The following is a 24942-nucleotide window of genomic DNA, read 5'->3' as shown; positions in this document are numbered from 1 at the left end:
ATTTCAAGATTTTGTTTTTATATATAGTATAGATGTGCAAAGTGAATTGTATTACACTATTTTAAAATTTTTGAATAGAATTTTAACCCAGAATTATTGTACGAATCAGAAAGTAGAAATCAATCTATTTTATTGGGAAGAGAGATTTTTTAGGAATTGGGCGGGAAGTTAAAATTTCAGAATTTTGTTTTTATATATAGTATAGATAGATATAGAAGACAGAAAAGCCCTTCTAATTCACGGTCAACAAACGGCTTCATTGTAACTGTCCAACGACCAATAACAGTGTCTACTAAGTGGCAATTTTTATTATGGAGGATAAAAAGTGTCAATGCCTCAATAAGTCTAGGACCAAAAATGGCATTAACTCCGGAATACAATACAATAATATTTAATTATGGTTATATTATTATTGTGCCTCACGACCATTATAATAAGTGTTAATAATAATAGTAAGAATATTAACATAAGAATTATAACATAGAATAAATCGTAATAATTAATAACTATATTCTAGGATTAAATTTGGAATTGTCAGGAAAGATAAGCGATCTCTGGTGAAATTAACTCTTTATCGATTTAAATATTCTTAATATATTATAACAATTCCATTCCGTGCATCGCACGGGTGAAAATACTAATATAACTCTAAAAACACAATAATTGAGACTCACTATATTTTTAAATTTGCTCGACATTATTAAAGATGATATTAAAAAAATAATGAATATCATCCCATCACACCATGAATTTGTTGACTTTCCTACAAGTTTAGAGCATATTATGTCCATACGTGAGTTGTGTATATATACACCAAATGTTGTATATTTAAGCATTTCTTAGCTTAGTGTTGAATCAATTACTGATTATTCACGAAATTAGTTCTCTTAGCTTGTACTCTCACAACTTCAATCATGATAATATAACTAAATCACAATTATAAATTCTTATCCAACGTCTAATATAATGCTACATGTGATTATTATTTACACACTCTACAACTCTAAAGAATCACATGAACATTAAATCACATACACATATCCCATTAACATTATTTCTCTATAAATTTTTCAACATCTTAGAGGAATTAATCGATGTGCAGATCAGTCGCCGTCTTGCATAGGATAGAATTAGCTCGGACTAGCTTCACACCTATGAGATCTTGCCCAAGGGATAAGGTACTTATTGTTTTAGGACCAGCTGATTGGTGTGATCTTGTCACATTTTATGTAGTGTTTTTATTTTTTTCAGTGTATTAAAAGAAACCAAATCTAAAAACATAGTGTGCCAATGTTATCTATTTTTATTATAATTCTTTTTCTTCTCCTAAAAGGTTGAATTCCCCAACCCAAAAGGGCCCGATAGATCCCGGGCACAATGAATCTACCAACTTTAAACATAATCTCCTTATAATGTGGGTGCCAAGGTCCAAACATTGGTCATTTCTCTCAAATACTGTCTACTGAATCAGTGAGCTAAGCCCGTGCGGACTATAATTTTCTTTTTCAATAAGAAGAAAGACATCTGAAACGTATGAACATAATTATGTGACTTTAAATTTCATATACGTCACATTTTGCTAACTGAAAAAACATCACTCCGTAACACTCACGATAGCCATTGCCACTATTTCAATGTGGCATTGAAGAAAGGTGGCGTGTGGGCCTTTAGTTAATTTCAAGCATGCACCATTTGTGATTTAATATTTGATTTATGAGAAAACTTAAAATTGCTATAATATCTTCTTAAATGTTCTATCGGATCAGAGTGTAGGGAGTTTTAAGGTTAGGGATTCAATCTTTTGAGAGAAAAATATTTGATTTACGAGAAAGTTTAAAACTGCTATAAAATTATTAAAATTTGTGTTTTATTCTAAATTATATAAGACATTATTAAAATAAAAATGAAACGTTATATTGCACTTTTGGTCTTTATAAGTTCATCATGGTTCATTTGAGTTTAAGCCTAGGGGTTAGTATTAGTATTTAGTAAATTGTCCGTTAACTAACTGATAACTTGCCCAACTCAAAATGGGACTTTCAATTCGTTCCATTTATTACTTTTAAAGACTTTGGACTTTTGACTTTTCAATCGGTCATAGAATTTATTTATATCCGTTTCAAAGATCAAAATAATTTTTTTGATTTGTTAAATTTTTCGGTCAATTATGTAACGGACGAATTGGTTGCTCACTAAAGTGCCTTATAAATTAAGTTGATTTTGATATGTATGAATAACATGGTTGAAAAAATATGTATGAATAACATGGTTGAAAAAAATATATTGGCACATGTTTTATTATGTTTTTTATTTTTTATTTTTTAATATTTTTTAAAAATTATTTAATTTTTTAGACTTGATAATTATAAATTATTTAAATAATTTAATACTTAATACTAAACTATTAAATATTAACCTAGAAAACATCTAAAATTGTAAATTGTATAAAGAACATATCGATCTATTACAAGATTTAGGATTATTTTGCTCAAAACAACGTCATTTTAAGTGAAATAACTATTTAAAAAAAAATAAAACAATAACTAATTGACTGACTGAGCAGTCTAGTTTGGCGCCTAGAACACCGATTGTGACCGGTGATAATCTAGGGGGTTTTTGACTGAAATGGGAAGTGGCATTGGGTTATGGACAATATTAGGAATTTTTTTTTTTGACAATATTAGGAAAACCGAGTTTGGGAAACGCGGTTGTTGTCAAAGCCGCATTTCCCAAACGCGGTTGTCGTATACACAAAGTGATACGATAGCCGCATTTGGGAAATGCAGCTATGCTATTAACATCGCCGGCGACCTGCGTTTTTGTCCTCGGCGGTCCCAAACTTGTTTTTGTGGTTTGAACGATTGAAGCTTTACAGTACTGTTAGAGTTCTTGGTAGTTTTGTAAACGGTAAAAGTCCGAGTACGACATACAACTATTTTGTTCGTATCTCCCTTGGAATTTTCGATAGCGACAAAAGCAACAGTAGACGTGTGTGTTTCCGACGCTCGCTGCTCGCTTCTCCGGTGGGTGTTCTCGCATGGGAACTTCTCCGACGCCACAGTTTCGCCTACCTGGGGAGTCCGACGGTCACCTCTGGAATCCGGTTGACTTTACGGCGGTGGGAGTGGTTCCGGGCGGATCTAGAAGATATGTAAGTTTTTCCCATGGTGGATCTAGAAGCATTAGCAGTGGGGCAACGCTAAAGTTCAAATACAATTTATTATTTTCATCTTTTTTAAACACGGCTAATTACTTATCTATTTATTGATCTATTTTATATATCGAATTATAGATAGATAAAGTAGTAGTGACAAACTATAAACAGAGATAATTTCTGAAAAGTTGGATTGGAGATTTTACTGTGCATGTCAACTTTAAACCATTAATAAAACCTATAAACGCAGGTCGCCGGCGATGTTAATAGCATAGCCGCATTTCCCAAATGCGGCTATCGTATCACTTTGGGAAACGCGGTTGTCAATACCGTATATATGCGACCAACCCGAGTTTAGGAAATGCAGTTTTGACCACAACCGTGTTTCCCAAACTCGGTTTTCCTAATATTGTCAAAAGAAAAAAGAACTTCCTAATATTGTCCATAATCCAATGCCACTTCCCATTTCAGACAAAAACCCTAATCTAGGCGGTTGAACGGCGCCTAAGCACGATTTTGCAACCATGATGAATAATGAGACCAGTAACTTATTTTAACATATTAGTATTTTATACCTCATCCCCAAGTGCCCTACTGATCAGCTCTATCATAAATGGTCTTTCTAGTCTAGCTTGCGCACTATTATTACATATGAACAAGTTTACTCCGTGCACACTCTCATCTGATCTTCTACTTACAATCTAGTTCTTCATCTTTTACTTGTGATTTGATTATTGTGGATATAAAAGTTCTAATGAAAATTTTCTCTAGTAACTTTTCATCCCTAGCTTCTTTGTTTCCTCTCCATAAAAAACACACACAGATCAGAGACACGGAATCTAATGAATCAAGAGATTCAGATATACAGATATATTCATGTAAAAATTAATATAATATTAATTAAACAATAGAATTGATACTTTTATTATTTAGGGTTTTACACAAATTTTAATGCATCGATATTTGGTTATTCAAATATTACTACGATCTGATCTTTTGCAGATATGCATGGAACAGTGTGCAGAACAAAATACAATAAATAAAATAAAATAAAACGTCGGGTTAACGGATCTCCGCCGGCGACGGCGGATGACGGCGTTAACCGAAACTGTTTAACGCTTCCCAGACCAAGTTCTTGGGCGCTTTCTCCGGCGATAAATCCCTGGCCATGAGCGCCGCATCTCGGATGGATTTGAACATCAAAGCATTGGCTGCCCAGAAAGATGCATGGTTGTACGCTATTCCGTGTTTCTCGCAGAGCTGTTTAACAAACGGCGACACTTTCCTCAGCTGGCACCTCGGCATTCTCGGGAACAGGTGGTGTTCGATCTGGAACTGTAATCCGCCGTGGAACCAATCCATCCACGGCGAGCAATCGATGTCGAGAGTCCCGTCGATCTGCTTCTCCACCCAGTCTTTTCCGGTGAGCGGCCCGGCGAAGAAGCTGGAGGCGAGATGGTTTAAACTGAACTGGATTTGCTGCACCCCCGTCATCATTAAACTAAGAACCACAAACATTATTCTCTCCGAATGGTTGGGTAAACTGGAGAGAAGAAACGGGTACCAAACCCAGAAGATGATTAATCCCAGAATCTCCTGTGCACGATTCGCGAAGATTTTTTTCTTGAATAAGACAGTTTTCCAGGATTGAATAAACATGTTGATTCTCGCGATTAAGAGCATGACTGGGTAGAATGTCCAGTGTTGATAGCTTACGAGGAATCTGGCGAGGGAGTTAAACGACATGGGTTTCTCGTAGAAATGGGAGATTAGAGATGACCGGAAAAGTTTATTGGAGAAAGCGAAAATAGGGAGGAGTTGAACGTCGGGATCGTAATCCACCACGTTGCATGCAATATGGTGGGCGTTATGGTTCCATCTCCACCACCAAATACTCACTCCGGTGAGGCAGTTTCCGGCGAGAAGCTGCGCTGCCCGGCTGAGTTTTTTAGTTTTCATAACATCGTAATGACCAGAATCATGTCCCACCCACCCGGCCTGGATCCATAAAAATCCGACCAACACCGCCGACCCCATATGGGCCCACACGCTCTCCATAAAAACCACCCCGTATAAGCTCACCAGAAACATCGCCGACAGCGCGGCGGCGTAGTACGACACCAAATGCCCCTTTTTCTCGAACAGCCCCATCCTGGAAAACTCCGACACCAGCATCCTATAATCCTTCGACACCTCCGACACCTGGTGGTCGGAGACGTAGTATCCATTAAAGAATCTCTGCAGATGGTGGGCGGCGATGGCGGGGTGGTAAGCCAGGAACGCATCCGTCACATCCTGCCCGGCGAGGCTCAACAGAGGATACTCGCCGCCGGGATGGCGATACACCCAATCGGAAACATCGTACACCTTGCCGTGAATCGACACCCATAGATCCCCGGGTTTGTCGTGCTTTTTCAGCTCCTCCGTGGTGATAAACTTCTTGGTGCCATTATTATTATTTTTATCATTATTCTCCATGGCGTTCATGGATAGATAGAACAGACCTAAAGAAGCTAAGATGGATCTGATCTGGGGAGTATGAAGATATATAGAGAGAGATATATGGCCGGACAGGTTTGTAGCTAACTATGACAAAAGTGAAGATGGATCAGTAGCTAGCTAGTTTCAAGGGAGAGGAAGAAGAAGACAAGTTTTCTTTAAACTATAATCCGAATAAATGCGATATTATATTATTATATTATTATATTATAATAATGGGAATGGAGTTTATGTTACGTTTGGTCATAACCGGGGATCAAGGGAGATTGGGAAAAAAACAAACAAACTAAAAAAATAACTAAATTGGAAATGGTAACTGCTCTCACGAGCCCCGCCCCTCACGTGCATTGGCTTGTAATGGTTATCTCACGTGGTGGGTCAAATTCTAATTCTTGCCATTCTTTTTTTTTTTTTTTATGTATATACATTAAATATCCCACTACACTAGTCCTGATGCCTAAGCCTCCAAAAGGTCAAAACTCTTGTTTAAAAATCATATGAAGAAGTAAATTAGGAGCCACCTCGTGTATATTCTGTGTACAAGAAGTTTTTATCACCTTTGATCGGTCAATATCTCTCACTGACCTCTTAAATTTTTACTGAGATTTGAACCCCTACACAAACACTGAAGCAATGACTTCTGAAAATGAGTCATTTTTTCAAAAACATTTTTCTTTCCCGTATTTAGTTGCATTCTGAAAAACTATCTTGGTGTGTTTGATTCATTTGCTGAAAAATGAGTAGAATTGTATAATTAAACATTTTAAATATTTTATTTAGATTATAAAAAATTTATAATAATTTAAAAAAAAAAAGTTGATTTTCGCCGGAAACCTTGTGTTTTGCAGAAAATGACTTTCACCAAATTTTGGCAGAAGTTATTTTCCGCCAAAATGACCTTATTTTCTTCCCGCTTGAATTTACCATGTACTTCCAAACATGGCAAATTATTGTGTGGACCATAACAAAAAATACATTTTTAATATATTAAATGTACATTATTTTTGTACTGAATATAAATTATACAATATAATATACACTCGGAACAAAAATAATGTACATTATTTTTGTATTAAATATACATTATTTTTGTAATAAATATTCATTATTATACAGTAAACAAAATATAGTCCACACAATTTGTGTGGACCACAGTCCACACACACTAATGATTGATGGTCCACACACTAATGATTGACCAAACATACCCTATTACCCTTAAGTCGCTTTCATTCAAGCTAGCACAATTTTCTGGTAGCAATATACTTATCAAGATAAGACTAATTTGGAACACATTTCTATGTCACAGTATTGGTTCCCATTCTGTATTTCTGCGATGTCTGCCTCCGGTTGAGATTGCACGTGACCAGCGCAAGGAAAAGATTCTCTGGCAGTCTGTCTTTAATCTTTATACTCTTTAAATCTTTTGGGATTCAGGTACAAGTGTTTCATGGGATGTATGTTTTGGTGTGTAGGTAGAACTGCCAAGTGCCATGGGACAATTATTTTGTCATTTTGAGATACAAGTGTCATAAGACAATCATGGAAGCCAACTATCACCAAGTTTTTTGCTCAGACCACGAGGTGTCCTGAGCATACCTTAACTGTAAAAGACACCTTTAAATTCGTACTATACTCAGTCTAATCTCGTTCGCACCAGACCAGCCCAATTAAGGGACAAAGTACTGGTCAGATTGATTTTTTCATACGAGAGTTGATTCAAACTCCCGATCTCTCTTAAAGGACGAGAGTGCACGGCCACTCACGTCAACCAAGTTGGTTACTATCACTGAGTTTGAAAGTAAATCATGCTCATAATCTACAATTCTACATCCAAAAGGTGAAATGAAAGGGAAAGAAGGCAAATCTCTACCTTCATATCATTAGAGCCATAAATGATCTCATGGGAAGGGTTGGATCTGTCACCTACATTCACCCAGAGATTAATAGCTATGAAGATTAGATAGAGGCTAATAGCAATGAAGATTAGATAGAGGCTAATAGCAATGAAGATTAGATAGAGGCTAGTAGCTGTGAAGATTAGATAGCAACTATCCGAATAAGTTGCAACCTAACGGATCTCGTCCTTTGTTGAGGACAAATAGTATTGGGATGGCCTGACAGGATCATGCTGTTTATAATCTATCCAAAACAAATAAACAAACACTAGAGATTTCAAAGACTGAGCAACTTTGGCTATGACAGGTTGTTATGAATTTTATAATGTGATATTTAGAGGGATCAAATCATGAAACTAGCCTAATCTCCATGATTGATTGGGTATTCTAGTTACCAGAACATAGCAAAATCTTGGTTGTTATGGATTTTATAATGTGATGATATCTTGCAAAATCTTGGCTTGATGAATTGAAAGCCTGCCCAGGCGTTTTACATGGTCTTCTGTACAGAATTTATGCACAGCCAACGCTTACCGTGGTGGCCTCTCAAGGCTTACCCAGCCAAACTTCCCTTTCCGGAAATCTGACAATATGCGGAATGATGCTTGGTGTGTGTCGCCATTGAACAATTGAAGTGCGAGCTTCTCAACAAATCTGCAAACCGAGAACAAACATTTTTTTTTTCATAAGTTTAACCGAGAATGACATGTTATAATTCCTTTATAGCTGGAAAGGATGAAATGAGGGAACTGTGTGAGATTATGCACAGATGATTCCACAGTTCAAATTAGTTTCCCCGCAAATGGGCATATCGTTGGAGCACAGAAAACTTACAGTTTGCCACAATGACCATCGATCCCAATTTTGTAGCGGTCCTGAAGAACTTTATCACCACCTAAGAAAGATGCCAAAGGTATTAAAAAGTGGCAAGCTTTATGGCTAAAGTACTGAATCTTTTCCTACAACTTTCAAAATGAGAATTCATAAACTAATTTATAATAATATATAAATATAGAAACTACTCGCCATGGAATAGCGTTCCAATGATTCATATTAAACAAGTAATAGCTAAAAACCCCTCTTGTATGGAAAAACCAATATGGCCAACACTTTGCCCCTTAATTGGGCCGGGCCGAGTGCGAATGGGATTAGTCTGAGTATGGTACGGGTTTAAAGGTGCGTCCTACAGTTAGGGTCTGATCAGAACACCTCATGGCCTGACCAAAAAAAACAAGTAATAGCTATAGAATGCTAATTGAATAGAGCTCAAAAAAGGAAAGGAAGCATACCTAAATTTGGAATTCTTGACAGCATTTGTACTAGAACGGCAGCAACATCTACTACATCATAGGATCTTTCCCCAATGTCATCACAAATGGCAAGCTTTATTGCTGATGTCTGATCACTAATCCTCATTGGAATTATGCCAGGAGAATCAAGCAACTCTAAATCTTTCCCAAAACGGACCCATCTTTTCACAGAAGAAATGTGTTAACGTTGTGAAAACAAAAAGAAAATAGTCAGCAAGTTTATTTTATTCAGATACCAGGAACACAGTTGATTCCATACCACAAGATATTTGTCTATATTAGAAACCTTCATACAGATGCTGAGTTTTATCTGGCATCCTAGTACAAATTGCTCATTATTTTATAATGATAAATCTAAGGACCCGCTCTAGACCTATTACATAGATCTCCATATACATATGTGCATACATTTCTCTAGCCCAAGATACCCAACGGTGCCCATTTTGCCAGTTTGGCCCAGTTTATGTTAACAGGCAGAGTATTACTTAAATAAGCCCATAAGTCGTAAGGTAGTAAGTTATTATTTGCTGAAATGCAAAAATGCCTATAACTAACTCATAAGTTAATACTTCCTCTGATCAGTTGCTGAGCAAAAAATGCTAAATGAGTGTCATGTGCATGTACAGTTTAACTCTTAGAAAAAAATCAGACAATGAAAAAAATGATGGGCCATACTTAAGTTCTCTAGTAACACCCGGTCTTGGAGCTGCAGGACACATCCGACGCTTCAGTAGACGATTTATCAGAGATGATTTACCAACATTTGGATACCCAACAATTCCTGCTCGAACCTATAAATATTAAAAGTCCCCATATTACAATTGACAATTTGTAAACAGCAGCTGAGTTGGAGAATCAACATTGTCACAGTATGACAATTTTAAAACAAATTAGAGTCCTCTAAAAGTTTTCAGTTTTCCAACTGCTAGAAGTCTAAGTTTTGCCCACTCGTGATCTGTTTTCAGGATTACGCATGAACTTCATTGCAAGATGAGATCCATTATTTCTAATTTGTTTATTATCATCATTATTTGATAAGCAACACCGGTTAATTAAAAAGACACTAAGCTAAAGTTGCCTCAATGGCACATCTATTATCAAATAGCGACCAAAGCGCATACAATCGTACATATAACAGTAAGGGATGAAACTTACTGGACGTGGAAGTAAACCTTTTGCCTTCCGCTTTATGTTCACACTACCCGCTAAAGTTTTTGCTAACCGGCCTAGCTTCAAGGTGCCCTGCAGTTAAAAAACAAAATCATCTTACTCCATCTAATGCTTGAGCAACTACCAAATAATGAACAACGGCATTACACCCTCCATCCCAAAATGGTCTTCCCATTTACTTTAAACACAAATATGAAAGATAGTGGACAAAAAGTATGTAGTTTTCCTCTTTGTCCATAAAAAGTGGATACCTTTGGAGTTTTGATTTTATTAGAAGGATAATGTAGAAAACTAAAAAGATTTGGGAATTGGGATGTTCATTTTTGGAAAGTGGATAATATTTCAGAACGTACCAAAAGAAAACGTGAACAACCATTTTGAGATTGAGGGAGCATAAGTTATACCTACCATTCCAAGTTTCCCATTCGAGAACACAACTTTTATTCCTTGCCTAGCAAAATAATCAGCCCAAGCATTCCGATCAGCTGTAGATACCATGTCCTCCCTATTCAGAACTAAAATGTGTGTTTTGTTACCAAGCCAAGAATCCATCTGGTCAAGCATATCTAGTCAATAGCAAGACAAATCGATAATTCAAAAAGAGCCAAAAACAATCTGCTACAAAAGAATTTACCAGTGGATGACTGGTCGACATGGGAATTCTTGCATCCCGAACCTCTATCACAACATCCATCAATTTCAGCTGTTCCTTGAGCTCTTTCTCAGTTTTTGCAATATGACCAGGGTACCACTACGAATATATAAGCCTCAGTGCGTGTATGGAACAACAAATACCAAATTTTAATTTTCAAAAAATGCTTAAAATCCAGACATTTTGTAGGAAATAACAATTAAAAATAAGAAGCCCTGTAGACAGAGAGTATTCAAATCAAGAACCCATCCATACCTGAACTGGCCGTAATTGCTTTGTCCAGTAATAGAGATCAGTCTCCAAATCATTCCAATCATATTTTTCTTGGCTGCCCTCCGAAGTGGTACCAAGCTTTGAAGTCTCATTTAAGTACAATCCATTAGCTTTCCCACCAACAATCTGCAAAATTCAGTACCAACAATTTTTTTGCTCTCTCTTCAAACCCCAAACAGACGAACCAAAAGAGGAGCTAAACTAAGATTTTGCAGGACAATAATGAATAACAATGTGGATGCTCAATCTTGTCTTCAATAAAGTAATAACAAACGCAAAGCTGTTTCAGATACTTGAAAAAAGTATATATTCCTATCAGAGACGATATAGCTGTATCAAGGCGTGGTTCCAGGCCAAACATGAAATTTTTTCTAAAAATTGGAACTAAAATTCGGTATACCGTTAAAGAACACAAAGCTTCACTTAGCACCAGAAGAAATTTTTCCAATTTCCTCCTATAGAATCATCCTAGACGAATTTTTGGGTTCAATTCGCGCAAAAAATGACAAATTAAAAAGCGCGAGTGTGTGCATATATGGGATAACGAGCGTCTTGCCTGAATAGAAGATGAAGGAAAAGGAGAAGACGGCAGCGCAGAGAGAGCCGACGGCGACGAGCTACTCCGGCACTGAAGAGAACGTCCGCCGGTGAGTGGTATAGCGGGACCGTTAAACCACACACCTGAAAGCTGTGCAGCCATATCAGTATCACCCTGTTGAGTGTAAACACGCAGCTCACCTCAGCTACTCCTATCTTTTGCTTTTGCCCGCTCCCAGGAGAAGCTCATTTTAATTCATTTTATTTTATAAAATCTCTCTTTTATACTAACATTCAAATTTTGATGCCCAAAAAAAGTGATCAAATCGTTCAAAAAAAAAAAGAGTGATCAAATGGATAAAACATAATCTCAAAATAAATTATGGAAGAAATTTTCAAAATATTCTTTTTTTCTCAAATTGGTCCTATGACTTTTAATTGAACCAAAATGATCTTCCAATTATTAAATTTTAAACTAAATCGATCATTTGTTAAAGTTAGGCATAAACTTGACCATCAAATTAGAGAAGAAAATAGAAAATTTACATTGTAAATATTTAAATTACTCGGGTTTTACTTTGAAAGTGTTTATCAAGCTCTAGATCAACAAACAAGCTTGCACATGCCTTAACTAGAACTACACGTTCACAAACTAATCCTTTAATTAACTTCTATTCCCTCGTGTATTGAACACTTGCTTTAATAAAAGTTTGAAAAGTCATATGACCAACTTGAGTAAAGGTTATAATCGAAACACCATTTTGGAAATTTACATAATATAGATTTAAAAAATAAATAAATAAATAAATAAATAAATAAATGAGCTCACTTCAGTTTGTTTTTTCAAAGGCACCTAATATGAGCTACTGAATTTAGTCCATAAATGTTCAAGGATCAAATATGAAAATAGTCACATACTCGTAGCACCAAAAGTGAAAATAACTCTGCAAATATACTACTGAGCAGCCTGCATTCAAGGCCAGTGAAGGAAGAAATAATAGCATTCATATTCAACCGGGGGGATTACAACACCAGTTCCAGATGAAGATAGCTATATCTGGCAATTCCATTCTGGGACTACCACTACAACAAAAACTAACCAATTTTATACATCTTGCCTCTTCTGGATGAGATTAGAATTAATCAAAAACCATACAAAATCAGGCCCAGGATAATCTTCTGCCTCCGCAAGTCAGCTTCCGGTGAGTGCTCTTACGAAGTAACTGCGAGTCTCTGGTAATATACGCTGAATCAAATCCGAAAAACTGCATAACATGGTATTATTATTGCTTTGTCAGTTGGTCTAAACTAAACTCAGTCGTGGCTATACAAGATTTCTTGGATGTAATCAACTTACCAGCACATCGCACTTAGCTTGTCAAAGTTCTCCAGTATGAAAAGAATGCAAGCATTTCTTAATGATAAAGCATTAAAGGCCTCGGACAACTCAAACATGAGAGAGACGTTCTCCGCAGAAATATCCTTAAGAAAAGAAAAAACAATGTCAGACAAAAAGTTCACCATTTCTTCAAATAAAAAATGTCCTTAATAAGGAATTAACCTGTGCAATTGCATATTCACATAGGCGTTTTAGTCCCTCGAGAAGATACTGATCAGAAGCCCTTAGAAGATCCTGTGCGATTTCCAAATTGACGTTAACTGATCCTGTATATACATACCTGTCAGAAAGAAAATGAACAGTTAAGACCCTCTATCAAAAAATCCTAGGATATTTTTCTTTAGTCAGTCCTGCATCAGTTGTATGGGTAGATTTTAACCTCATCATCAACTCAAATACGTCCCATTTGATATTTGGGATCTCAATGTCTTTGGCATCCCTCTCCTGCAATATGTCAATCAAATTGATTATATAGCATGTACTATAGAAACCTAAATGTTCAATTATAAAACAGGAGGAACATTGGACAAAAGCATATAGAAGAATGTAACCAAATCGTACTGACCCTGTAACCACCATCAAACATCGCTCGAAATGCATCAGAAGATGCGAGCAAGCAAATTCTGTGGGCGTAAAATCGTTTACCTGATCAAAGCACATGACTATATCAGCACCAAAAACATTGGTATGAAGAATCTACAGAGAATATTAAAAAGGTACTTCATAATAGAACAGCTTTATACCTTCAACTAAAAATGTCACATCCGATAGTGTATTATTATTTACATACTGCTCCCCAAGGTACACCTGCATAAATAGCCACAATTATCAACACAAGATGGTGAAGACATAAATAGACTAAATAAATTTGTCTATCAAGTGGTTACTATTAGGACAAAATTAATCACATCACTGCTCTAAATAGCATTAAAACACTGCTATACGCAGAACACAGCACAAGTAAAACTTAATCCTCCAAAAAGGATAAAACAAACCTGAGGTTCTGGGGACGGAGGAGCTGCATCGACAGGAGAAAGCGAGTTGGCCTTATCAGCTAACTTGCACAGAGCAGCAGAAGCATCGCGTTGATGCTTTACATTATTAGATTCTAGAAGCTCCAAAAGCAACTCCAATCCTACAAAACACAAATACAGAAGGAAGACATGTGTTAGGTCTCTGCAGGATGTTTAGAAAAGTTGATTACATTAAGCCCACTCACAGTATACTACTTATATATTTTACCATTGTTATCAAGGAAAACTGTCTTTTGATCCTCTGGAGAACAAAGGTGAGCAAGGGCCAAAGCTATTCTTTTTTGTACAACCTTATCTCCAACAGACATCAAATACAACAAATGGCTCAATACCTGCAAAAAAGAGAACAAAAGTGATGAATGACAGATTAGTTGAATAGAGTGGGGTAATGAGTCCCATTGTAATACCTAGAGAAGCCTCCAAGAATTCCGAATAAGATACAAAAATAGAAAAGAAAACCTCACTCCCTGCTACAAGAAATTGAACTTACTCGTCCATGAATATTCTCCTCTAATCTTTTCAGAGTCTTTGCAACACAATCTCTTGTTGGCTGTAAAGGAAATTATCAAATTCAAGCTCAAGCATGTGGCAGGAAAATCAGAAAGATGGTTATAGGATACTGTAATTATATATTATACATTATATTATAAAATATAACTGGAGAAGTACATTAGTCTAAAGAAGCCCATGTTGAGTCATGAAAAGACAAATGTTCTTATGATGGTGGTATCAAGGAGAGGACTGTTTTGAATTATGATAGATAATATAAGAAGTAACCATATAATTAGCAAGCCATAAGTGACACTTATTAAGTACAAATTTAGAGGAAAATTTATTTAGATAGTTTCCATTAATCCACTTGGGTCAGTAGATTAATTCTATACAGATAAAAATTAGTCATTAATAGATATAACAAAGTAATGCCAATACAAGCTCAAGAATATCACAGGATGATAAGTTCATACTTGGACAATGAATTCACCATCTTGAAGTTTTTGAACACCTCCAACCTTTATTATATCCGCAACATTATCCTTCAAAATTGCAACAAGTGAAGAATAAGGAAAGCATGAAACTAAGCTACAACTCATGGTATGGTCAAACGGAGAAAAGCATCATTACCTCATTATCTGCAAGACCATAAAGTGCAAATGCAGCATTATGTTGCAGAGATCCATTTTTTGAATCAAGAAGCTTCAATAAAGGCAGAATAGCACCACTATGGGCAATACCAGCTTGATTATGTGAATCCTATAAATAAAGGAACCAACAATACCTAGTCAATAACTAAAGCTATAGGCAAAACATTTTAAAATTTTAAACTCAAAGAGGAAGGGCTCAAATACCCTCAAACCAACTGTTTTCTTTATACAGAGTATAGATACAATGTATCAGTGATTGGTAAGGCAAAATAAACTTGATTTCAAGAAATAGAAAATCCTAGATTCTCTATTGCAATGTACTAGCCAGACCACAAGGTGCATCTGTGCTTTTCCTTGTGCAATGCATATCCACTGTGTAATGTGAGAGGGAGAGTACTCTAGCAAACTAATCAACAGTACATGGCATCCTTGTACTGTATCCATAGCATACTATGAAAATGAGTCCTCTAGGCTTCTTTCATTTCAGACAAACCACCCAGGTAGATATAAAAATCACCAGGCATGAAGATTACCTGTGCCAACCTTCCAAGTGCAAAAGCTGACATTTCCCTCAATTGAGCATCTGGAGACTGAAGCATCTCAATTAGTGGTGGTACAGCACCTCTTTGAACAATGTGCACCTGAAAATTATATTAATTGCAATCATCAAATATTAATATAATGTCAACTGGAAGAAACTATTTTAATAAGAGTTTTCATTTTTCAAAGCAAACAGGGCGTATCAGTTTAATCAACCTTACAGTCTGAATCTGTTGCAGCAAATTGCCCTAGTAGCAAAGCAGATTCTCTTTGGCTCTCTGAACAAGAAGAACTGTATTTTAAAAAAGAAAACAAATGAGAAAGCAAAATCTTGACTTTAAAATGGAGGGACATATTTCATTGCTGCCGTGGAAGCATTAAATCCTAAACAGTAACCTCAAAATGCATAAACTAATCAGACCTAAGTAATCCAACGACAGGTTGCAAAGCTCCAGCAGCAAGAACTTCCTTCTTAATGTTAGGGGAAGAGTGCACCAAATTTCCAATTACACCAACCTAACATAACACCAATATAATTAGTCCTAGAGGGTACCAAAAAATGCCAGAGATTATCTAAATAGGCAGCAAATGCAAAAATTAAGTTCAAAGTCAAAAGAAACCAAATGTCTGACCGCTTCATAGTGTATTGCAGAATCTTCAGAGCGAAGCATAAGAATAAGAGTGGGTAGAGCATTGCATTCTACTATCTGTAAGCAATTCATATATATGTCCTTAATGGAATATAAAAGAATAGCAAATTCCAAGACAGATTAAGCAATTGAAAGAAAACTATACCTGATGCTTATTCTCATCATTTTTGAAGGCCAGAGTTCTCAAGGCACCCGCAGCTGCTCTTTGCACCTTTGGATCAACAAATTCAAGCAACTCAACAAGCGGAGGGATCCCACCTTCAACCCTGGAAATTGAAGGTGTCATAAATGATTACTGTTTTACTTAGTACAAAACTAAAGACCAACATTTTCCAGATTATGCAATACCTAACACAAGATTTAATGTTGCTATTCTCATGAGCAAGATTGGTGATTGCATCAGCTGCTCTCCTGATAACACCATTCACTGCCCGAGAGGTTTGACCATCTCTGTGTCTCTTTAAAAGATTCACAAGATGAGGCAGGGCTCCAGCATCAACAATGAGTTGTTGATGCTCTGGCTGTTAGACATAGAAAAGTTGGACAACTTCAACTGATTAAAAAACTTTAGTATTGCATCCGAAGTCAGTTATATGTACATCCTTAGACTGTAAAGTGTGTCAGATTAATATAGATTAGCACATAAATTCTGTTGGATAGAACCTTTGTGTAGCAAAGGATTAAATGATATACCAATTACATGTAATGAAATAATTGTTGAGGTTGAAATGGTCTAGTTGTGTTGGACTTAATTTGCTACACTGCTACCAAAAGTATTATTGTTAATTGTTATTGTAACAATTGAAATGTTAGAAAGCCCCACATTTAAGTGCATGGAGAGCAACAGTCTGCTCATAATTTTTGATAACTCAAAGCAAAGTTTTATCATCATGATGAAGAAAACTAATCAATGTTTTATATAAATGATTGCAGAACATTAAAGCAAACATGATAGCACTCTCTCAGAATCATCAACAGTTTAAACTTAGAGCTTGGAATTATTTGAATATCATCAAACAAATGCAGCAATCATACATGTCCCTTGAGAATTCAGCAGCTCAGAATAGAGATCATCCACCACATCATGATGTTCCATGACCCTCCCAGAACAAAAGCAACTTCAGCATACATAATAGCATTTCACTAAACCCTAAAATTGTATACTCCAAATTTTGAGAACGATTATCTATGACTTTCTCGACTATCTCCTTGATATCCAGATGAGAGCTAACCAACAAAAATTAAAAATTAAAAAATCTGTACAACACAGTACAGATCATAATTGTTCGATAATTACCTTTATGGCAAGAAGCCCAAGTGTGAAGGCACTCCCCTTCTCAACCTCATGCTCATACGGTATCGGACCGGAATCTCTTTCCCCCGCCGGAACCGGCGGCAGAAGATTCCGCACCAGACCCGGGACTGCGCCGCACTCCACAATAACGTTCACAAATTCCTCTGCAAACGCACAAAAATCTCAAAAATCCGTACCAAAACCCCTATGCATGTTCACCGACAACTCGATCCAGCTAACAACAACACAAATCGAGTATTTAGAATTACCGTTCTTCGCCAGCTCAGACAGGACGTGGATAGCTCGCTTGGAGGAAGCTCGATCCTGCTCCGTCGAAGAGAACGACGATTCCAGAATCTCCACTTGAGCACGGACCTCGACGACGAGATCTCGGTGAGCTTCTTCGACGGAGAGAGACACGATCCTCGACCGATCGTGCTCCAAAACCTCTTCCAGCTTCCTCTTCAAGCTCCTTCTCGAACCGGAGCTCGAAAACCGTTCGCTGCGCTTCTGGTTCCGGTTCTCCATGTGAGAGAGAAGATGAGGAGAGAGAGGTGTGGGGGTGAAACAGAGCGAGCAGTAAATGAACGTGTGCAGTGTGTGGGGTAGTTTAGGAATATATATATCTCTTTTTTTTTTTTCTTTTCCTACCCAAATTAAAGCTGATGTGTGGGAATTTTGTTTTTAAATTTTTGTTTTTTAAGGGATTTAGCGCGTTCCCGCCATTAACTAACATAAATTTTTTTTGATAAAAACAGCTATAGTGGCATTTGTTAGATGTAATCTGAAATTGAATCAGGTGGGATCGAATTCCAAAACATAGCAGTAGTCTGATCAAAAATTGATGAAACTAAAGTATGAACTAAATAATTTTCAAATCTAAGAATGAATTTAACTAAACAAAAGTCAAAAGACGATATGTAAGATCTCCAGCTATCAATGGCATATTCAAATATATGTGCGAACTGGGGCAACTACGGAAGATAAGTAATGCTAAAGCGTTAAGCAATTCGTGTGTAGCACTATAAACCGCTCCCCATGACCCCTCAACCATGACAAAGCTTCTTTGCACGCGAATGCTTCTGCCATAAGTGGAGTGAAACAATCTGGGAGAGTAGCACTGTAAGCCGAAACGTAGCCCCCATCGCCATCGAGTAAGACTGCTCCAATTGTGGCTTTGTTTGTCACATGGTGGTACCTGGCATCGACTTGGCAGATTCTTGGCATTCTCGGCAGTGGCGCACCTCCATGGTTGACAGCAGCAATGCCGGCGTCGGCAGGCACAGCAGCATCGGTTGGCTAGGTGGGCACGGTCAGCGGGTGTTGGCCACTGTTCGGGTGTACGGCATGCCATGCTTGCATGGCGGTAGTGGCTGTCATCAACAATTTTCTCGGCATCGGGAGATAGGCATCCCAAACTGCTCTATTTCTTACTCTCCAAATATAATATAGAATTGCAGGTGGGTACATAATCTCATTAGTGTCTAAAATATTCAAGACTTCGCTAAACCAAACATAAAAAAAATATTTGTCACAAGGTTAGGGATTAGAAGGTTGGATTGTCTCCATATGGAGCTTGCATAGTCACACAAAACCAATGAATGCATAGTGTCTGGAGCTTGCATAGTCACACAAAACCAATGAATTCATAGTGTCTTCATGGATGATACCACACATGGCACAAAATGGCTCAACATCCACCATCTTTATAAACAAATTACTTTTTTTTTCGGTGTAAACCACACATTGTGGCATAGTGTCTTCATGGATGATACCACACATGGCACAAAATGGCTCAACATCCACCATCTTTATAAACAAATTACTTTTTTTTCGGTGTAAACCACACATTGTGGTCCAGGTCTTTCTCTGTCCGTTTTACGGTCCAGGTCCACCCGATTCGCTTGGCACAGAAGTTGGCCCAAAGGGAATCATCACTTGTGGGAATCGAACCCAGGTTATCCCAAAATTCTCCCCCACAAAGAAAGCTCATTTGCCACTTGAACTACCCTATTGGGTTTTTATAAACAAATTATTAGTAGTGGGAACTTAAAGCTCTTCATAGAAATGTTCCCATTTGAAGGAATTTTCAATCTCTATATAGTGAGCCATTTATTAAATGTGCCCTCAATATTGTCAACATAATTTCCACTAATGAGGACGGTAGTGGAACTAACATCAATTTATTTTTCCAAATTTTCACAAAGAATAAAACACAAAATTTTATAAAAGTTAAAGCTATCTTTCCTTTAATCCAATTTTAGTTCCAATTATGATAATATTTTTAAACTTAATTTTATCATTTTAATCCAATTAAATTTAGGGATGACAACATGCCTGGGAGTATATTCCCAGTCCCCGTCTCCGAAACCCCATCCCGACGAGAAATTGAAAATAGTCCACATTCTTGTTTTTGACTTTTTACGGGGTTCTCGTCCCCGGTCAATTTTTAGTCAAAATCATAAATTAGTGTGATTTTTAATTTCAAAACTAATGTGTTAATTTTATACATATATTATATAATTTATTATTTTTAAATTATAATAATTATTCGGGGATTGGACGGGGAGGGCTATCCCGTCCTTGTACCCGTTTCTCGAAAATTTTCCTTATCTCCATCCCTACCGGGGACGGGACAAATTGTCATCCCTAATGACATTACATTTTTTACTTCAATTTTTATAAAATTTAATTCTATTTTCTTTTTAGAAAAATGAGAGAAACTCACAATCACTATATAATGTGCAGTATATAAATCTCGCTCCTGCATAATATCATGCAAGTCACAAAAGGAGAAGTAAACTACACTCGGGAACCATCTCGATCAAACTCGTGGCATGTTGTCTTCCGATCCTAATAATGTGATGTATCTTTCATTTGTAATTTGTGATTTACAAAGTATTACTCAGTAATATGATTAATCTATTACACACCCTTTTAGATAATGACTATGAATTGCACTCGTTACTCAAAATAGAATGATGTTACTAAATGTAGCAAACTAAAATTAAAGAAAAAAAAAAGACATTTTATACTTTTATTATGTCACGAGTCAATAACATTGGCAAGTCCAAAAATTAAAGTATAAGTACAAATAATATATTAAGTTAACTGCATCAAGAAAAAATATCTCAATTACAAATCAAATTAATAAATATTTGCATCATAAAGTTTATGAATCCTATTACTGTAAAATTTAACTTGACCACATGAGGTGGATAGTCCCAGTCTTTGCAACACTGCATGAATGAAGAAGAATCAATGTTTCATACTTTGGTTGAATGTGAAATAGCTAAGGACTGCTGGGAATTGATAAACAATCATATGGAGAAACATGTCTACCGTCTACGCCTGGAAGGATTATTTTAGGGAATGGAAAGAAGCTAATTCAGGTGGTGTAATGCAATGCATACCCATATAGCTGCTGATTTATTCAGATAAATATAATGGAAATAACCTTAATTGGGTTGGTTGAAGCTGAACGTAGACGCGACAATTGATGAAGAGGGCAACATATTGGGATTCGATTGGGTTTTGCGGGACGAGGAGGGGAACTTCATAACGAATGTGTGTGTGTAAACCATGGAGAGGATCCCACATTCCAAGAGAAGTAGAAACCATGGCTATAAGAGATCTGAAGCACGTAGTTGGTTAAAGCATCACCAGTTTGGAGAGTTCATCTGGAGACAAACACATCGGTGGTTGTCCAAGGATTAAACAGTTACTTTGGAGTCTCTTTTTTTGGTTTGCTACCTATTGCTTGATGTAAAAGACTTGTTGAGTACAGTTCTTTGGCTCACGTTGATGCCTCGTTTGTTAAATGATCTACAAACCGGACTACCTACCTACTAACTAGAGAGTCTGTTTTTAAGATAGATAGTGGGGAGGTGCACTTTCACCCTCCTCTCTTCATTTGTAATTCTCTAATGAGGGATATGAATGAATGGTACTTGGTTATTATTTTTTTTGAAAGGGTACTTGGTTATTTGTTTTTAAAAAATCATAATAGTATTTTTTTTTTGTGGGGTCATAATTTATATGTAGGAAAGATAATAAATGAGAAAGAAAATTGAGTTAATCTTGCAAAAACAAGTTTTTTGGCGGTTATGGTAGAGAAAAAAACATGCAATCACTTGGTGCGCGGTTCATCTCGGCCTATAAATTCAATTTTTTTTGACACAATTATTATTTTTTCTCTCTCCTTTTTCCAAATTGACCTGACAAAACTAAGAAATTTTTTTTTTCTATGGAGATTGCTCTAAAGTAAACAATAAATAATACTTCATGCTTAAAATAGTTTGCGAAATGTCACATTCGAGAGAAATATTATTTAAAATTAACAAATTTTGAATGCTTAAAGAGCCACCGGTGAAGTCAAATAATAGGCAGCGACTGCCACAATGGCCATCCAGAGCTTCCCGGAGCACGATGCCGTTGCCGATTCCTTATGTTCCGTCGGAGACTTCGCCGGCGGTGAACTCGGAGCAGGAGCTGGCGTCACGTCGGTCGGAGATGGTGGCGACGATGGATTATCGGGGAGTGGGGATGGGGTGGGAGTTGGGGCGCCGCCGCTGTTGCTTCCGTTGTGTACCCTGATGTCAATCTTCTGTCCAGCTTCGCAGTGGCCGGGAATGCTGCAGATGAAGAAAAGGTGGGTGCGCTGCCTCTTTATCACGAAGGAATCGTTGCCGGAGGTGTAGGTGGCGTAGGCGCCGGTGGCGTTGCATGCGTTGTAATTCTTATGGGTCACCCTCACCACATTATGAAATTCCTTGTTGTACTTAAAAACTGTTATATTTAATTTGTAACAAACAAATAAACTTTTATACCATTAATAATTAATAATAATAATAACAACAACAACAACAACGATGTGCAATTTTGAGTTTGCAATTATTAGAGTTACCCAATTATCTCAGGGCGTTATATTAGTCGTTTGAAGAAATAAGTATGTATGTTGCCATGATTTGAATAAATCACTTGTTATTTTAGGTGTGAAACATCACAATCAAAGTTGTTGTGTTGGGTACAATCATTTTAACCTAAGCAAATATTATGCTTAATTATTTCAAATCGTTACAATTTTGACTATTCAGTTAAAATTTTGAACAAATGTTGTAACACACAAATAACATGTGAACATCCACAAGTTTCATATGACTTTTCAACCCTAACAATTTTTTTTTTTCAAACTATTATCACTTATAATAATCAATATATATATATATATATATATATATATATATATATATATATATATATATATATTTGTTAAGTGACGATGAAAACCTGCAACTATTATCCATGTCAATTGGTATACCCTAACAAACTACACTACGATAATTACACTATACGGACAGCCCAATCAACTTAGTCGAACAATTGACTTAGTAATTATAAGGTCTCAGGTTTGATCCGTTAATGACTATAAGGTTTCCGGTAAAATAAAAATCATACTACACTCATCTTTTCCGGTCTAATAATCAACTATTTTGTGTTTTCAACCCAAAAAAAAAAACACACACACACAATATGACATGTGTAACTATCACATATTAACGTACGATGTCCCATCGGACACATCTATCCTACAAATTTGGATCACTGTAGGACTTACCAATGGTGTCGCCGGAGTGGAAGCTTTTCGACGCCGCCCAAGCTTTGTAATCGATATGGCCGATGGTAGTCCAACCAGCTGCATCGCCGACCTCGTACACTTCGCCCATCGCTCTTTCACAAAACATCATAGTAGCTAACCAGAAGAAAACCATGGCGGCCCTCTGAGACAGAAACATGGCTAAAAGGAAGGTTTAAATTAAACCCCAATCAAACCACTACGAAAAGGAAGATATATAGATGGAGAATAAAAGAGATTGGGAGAAAGAAGAAGAAGAAGAAGTAGAGAATAAGAGAGATAGGAAATGAGAGCAATTATGAAGGATTATACGTACTATATATGTGATGATATGTGAATTTATTGTTGGTTTAATTTAATTTTGGATATAAAATATTTGTTTTGAGATGTTTCTTGTTAAAGATAAATAAATAAATGTATTAACCGCATCATATGATATGATTGATCGCACTTTATTGTATACATCTTGCATCATAGAAGACGTTAAAGGAGATGCGCGTAATTATAGTGACCTTACACCCACTATGTATTCTATATGAGTTATGCAGATAGGCAGATGAAAAGCGTTAAAGGAGATGCACATAATTATAACAACTTCACACACATAGTGTGCATTCTATATGAGTTAAGAAGATAGACAGATGAAAAACGTTAAAGGAGATGCACATAATTATAGTAACTTCACACAGATAGTGTGCATTTGATATGAGTTAAGCTTAATTAATTAGTTTGGTAGACAAATGAATATAAATAACGTTGAATGTCCACCGACATTTTAAATTAATTAGTGACAATTTGACTGTTAAATAAAGTTGTTGATTAGTTGGTTAATGTGTATGTTTATCATTAATGTGGGGTACCAGTACAGGTGCATATTCATCCTCCTTTGGTTGTTCAACATAACGAGTGTTGACAAAATATAAATTATAAGTGTTTTGGCCCAAAATATTTCGAGGGGAAGGATGTTTATTTAAAATCCCCTCCTCTTTAATACAAACAAATAAATTTAAAATTTGTGTAATTTTCAAATAACTTAAATTAAAATTTTAAAATATAATTTATTTTGTTTAAAATAAATTAATAGTATAGTTGAAAAAAGAAAACTAAACAATAAGAAACTACAAGAATCCAAACCGCATACCTCCCATAAAGTCCCCAGTTAAACAAGACTCGAGGCTGAACTTCAAGGGATGGTTCGAAGGCTTCGTAAGTCTTAAGTTTCAAGTTATAAGAAAAATGACCATGTAAACGCTCATACTTTTTGTTTTTTTTTTTTTTTTCAATTTTTTGAGAATGTGTACTTCTCTTATTTTATGTAGCTTGATTGTGCTTATCTCTCTTGTAATAACAATTGGGAGATGGGTTTTTGAAAACTTTGTTCTCTTGCAAATGAAAGTTTATCTCTATTATTAAATGGTCGTTGGAGTTGCAATGACCAACTATTTGTTATATATAATTTTGGTTTTTGTTAAATTTTGTTATTAAATTTATGCAATGCAATTTTTTAATATTGAAATTTTAACTTATAGAATGAAAGGTTATAATTATCAATTAAATGAAAGAGTTAATTCCAGTAATGGTCCTCCGACTATGTTGATTTTTCACAATTGGTCTCCGACTTTTAATTTGGACAATATAAACACTTGACTTTTGAAATCTTTCCAATGTTGGTCCTTCCGTCAGTTGAAAGTTAAGTGGATGTTACTTTGAGGGTAAAATAGTTATTCCACAATTATTATTTTTTTTAAATAACTT

General features: G+C 36.2%; 4 protein-coding genes across 5 annotated transcripts; all 4 read right to left on the bottom strand.

Annotated features, from left to right (window-relative positions):
* Positions 1–4054: 4054 nt before the first annotated feature.
* LOC109191355 (acyl-lipid (9-3)-desaturase-like) lies at positions 4055–5808 on the bottom strand. Its single transcript, XM_019341987.1, has one exon. The coding sequence runs from the start codon at positions 5639–5641 to the stop codon at positions 4253–4255; it is 1389 nt and encodes a 462-aa protein (XP_019197532.1). The 5' UTR covers positions 5642–5808; the 3' UTR covers positions 4055–4252.
* Positions 5809–7766: 1958 nt separating this feature from the next.
* LOC109191357 (DAR GTPase 3, chloroplastic) lies at positions 7767–11739 on the bottom strand. 2 transcript variants are annotated; one of them, XM_019341988.1, is made up of 9 exons: positions 11513–11739; positions 10939–11082; positions 10666–10782; positions 10440–10583; positions 10017–10103; positions 9537–9652; positions 8841–9022; positions 8386–8446; positions 7767–8205 (listed from the first exon to the last, which is right to left on the bottom strand). In XM_019341988.1, the coding sequence occupies exons 1-9, from the start codon at positions 11654–11656 to the stop codon at positions 8082–8084; spliced, it is 1119 nt and encodes a 372-aa protein (XP_019197533.1). In that variant the 5' UTR covers positions 11657–11739; the 3' UTR covers positions 7767–8081. The 2 variants fall into 2 exon arrangements, with proteins under 2 accessions (XP_019197533.1, XP_019197534.1); XM_019341989.1 differs by having other exon boundaries at positions 8386–8443.
* A 682-nt stretch (positions 11740–12421) lies between these two features.
* On the bottom strand, positions 12422–18159 carry LOC109191354 (ARM REPEAT PROTEIN INTERACTING WITH ABF2-like). The gene is made up of 19 exons (XM_019341986.1): positions 17822–18159; positions 17556–17716; positions 16607–16779; positions 16404–16524; positions 16241–16315; positions 16030–16124; positions 15825–15900; positions 15602–15709; positions 15049–15177; positions 14892–14960; positions 14417–14476; positions 14135–14258; positions 13888–14027; positions 13636–13699; positions 13458–13537; positions 13272–13336; positions 13055–13172; positions 12851–12975; positions 12422–12758 (listed from the first exon to the last, which is right to left on the bottom strand). The coding sequence occupies exons 1-19, from the start codon at positions 18078–18080 to the stop codon at positions 12686–12688; spliced, it is 2115 nt and encodes a 704-aa protein (XP_019197531.1). The 5' UTR covers positions 18081–18159; the 3' UTR covers positions 12422–12685.
* Positions 18160–21811: 3652 nt separating this feature from the next.
* Positions 21812–23521, bottom strand: LOC109191358 (mavicyanin-like). Its single transcript, XM_019341990.1, has 2 exons — positions 23170–23521; positions 21812–22340 (listed from the first exon to the last, which is right to left on the bottom strand). Exons 1-2 carry the CDS (start codon positions 23345–23347, stop codon positions 21907–21909), a joined length of 612 nt encoding a protein of 203 aa, XP_019197535.1. The 5' UTR covers positions 23348–23521; the 3' UTR covers positions 21812–21906.
* Between the last annotated feature and the right edge of the window lie 1421 nt (positions 23522–24942).

Source organism: Ipomoea nil, unplaced genomic scaffold, assembly GCF_001879475.1.
Source record: "Ipomoea nil cultivar Tokyo-kokei standard unplaced genomic scaffold, Asagao_1.1 scaffold1619, whole genome shotgun sequence".
Lineage (NCBI taxonomy): Eukaryota > Viridiplantae > Streptophyta > Magnoliopsida > Solanales > Convolvulaceae > Ipomoea > Ipomoea nil.
Note: the sequence above shows the minus strand (reverse complement) of the source record. Positions and strands in the feature narration are given on the sequence as shown.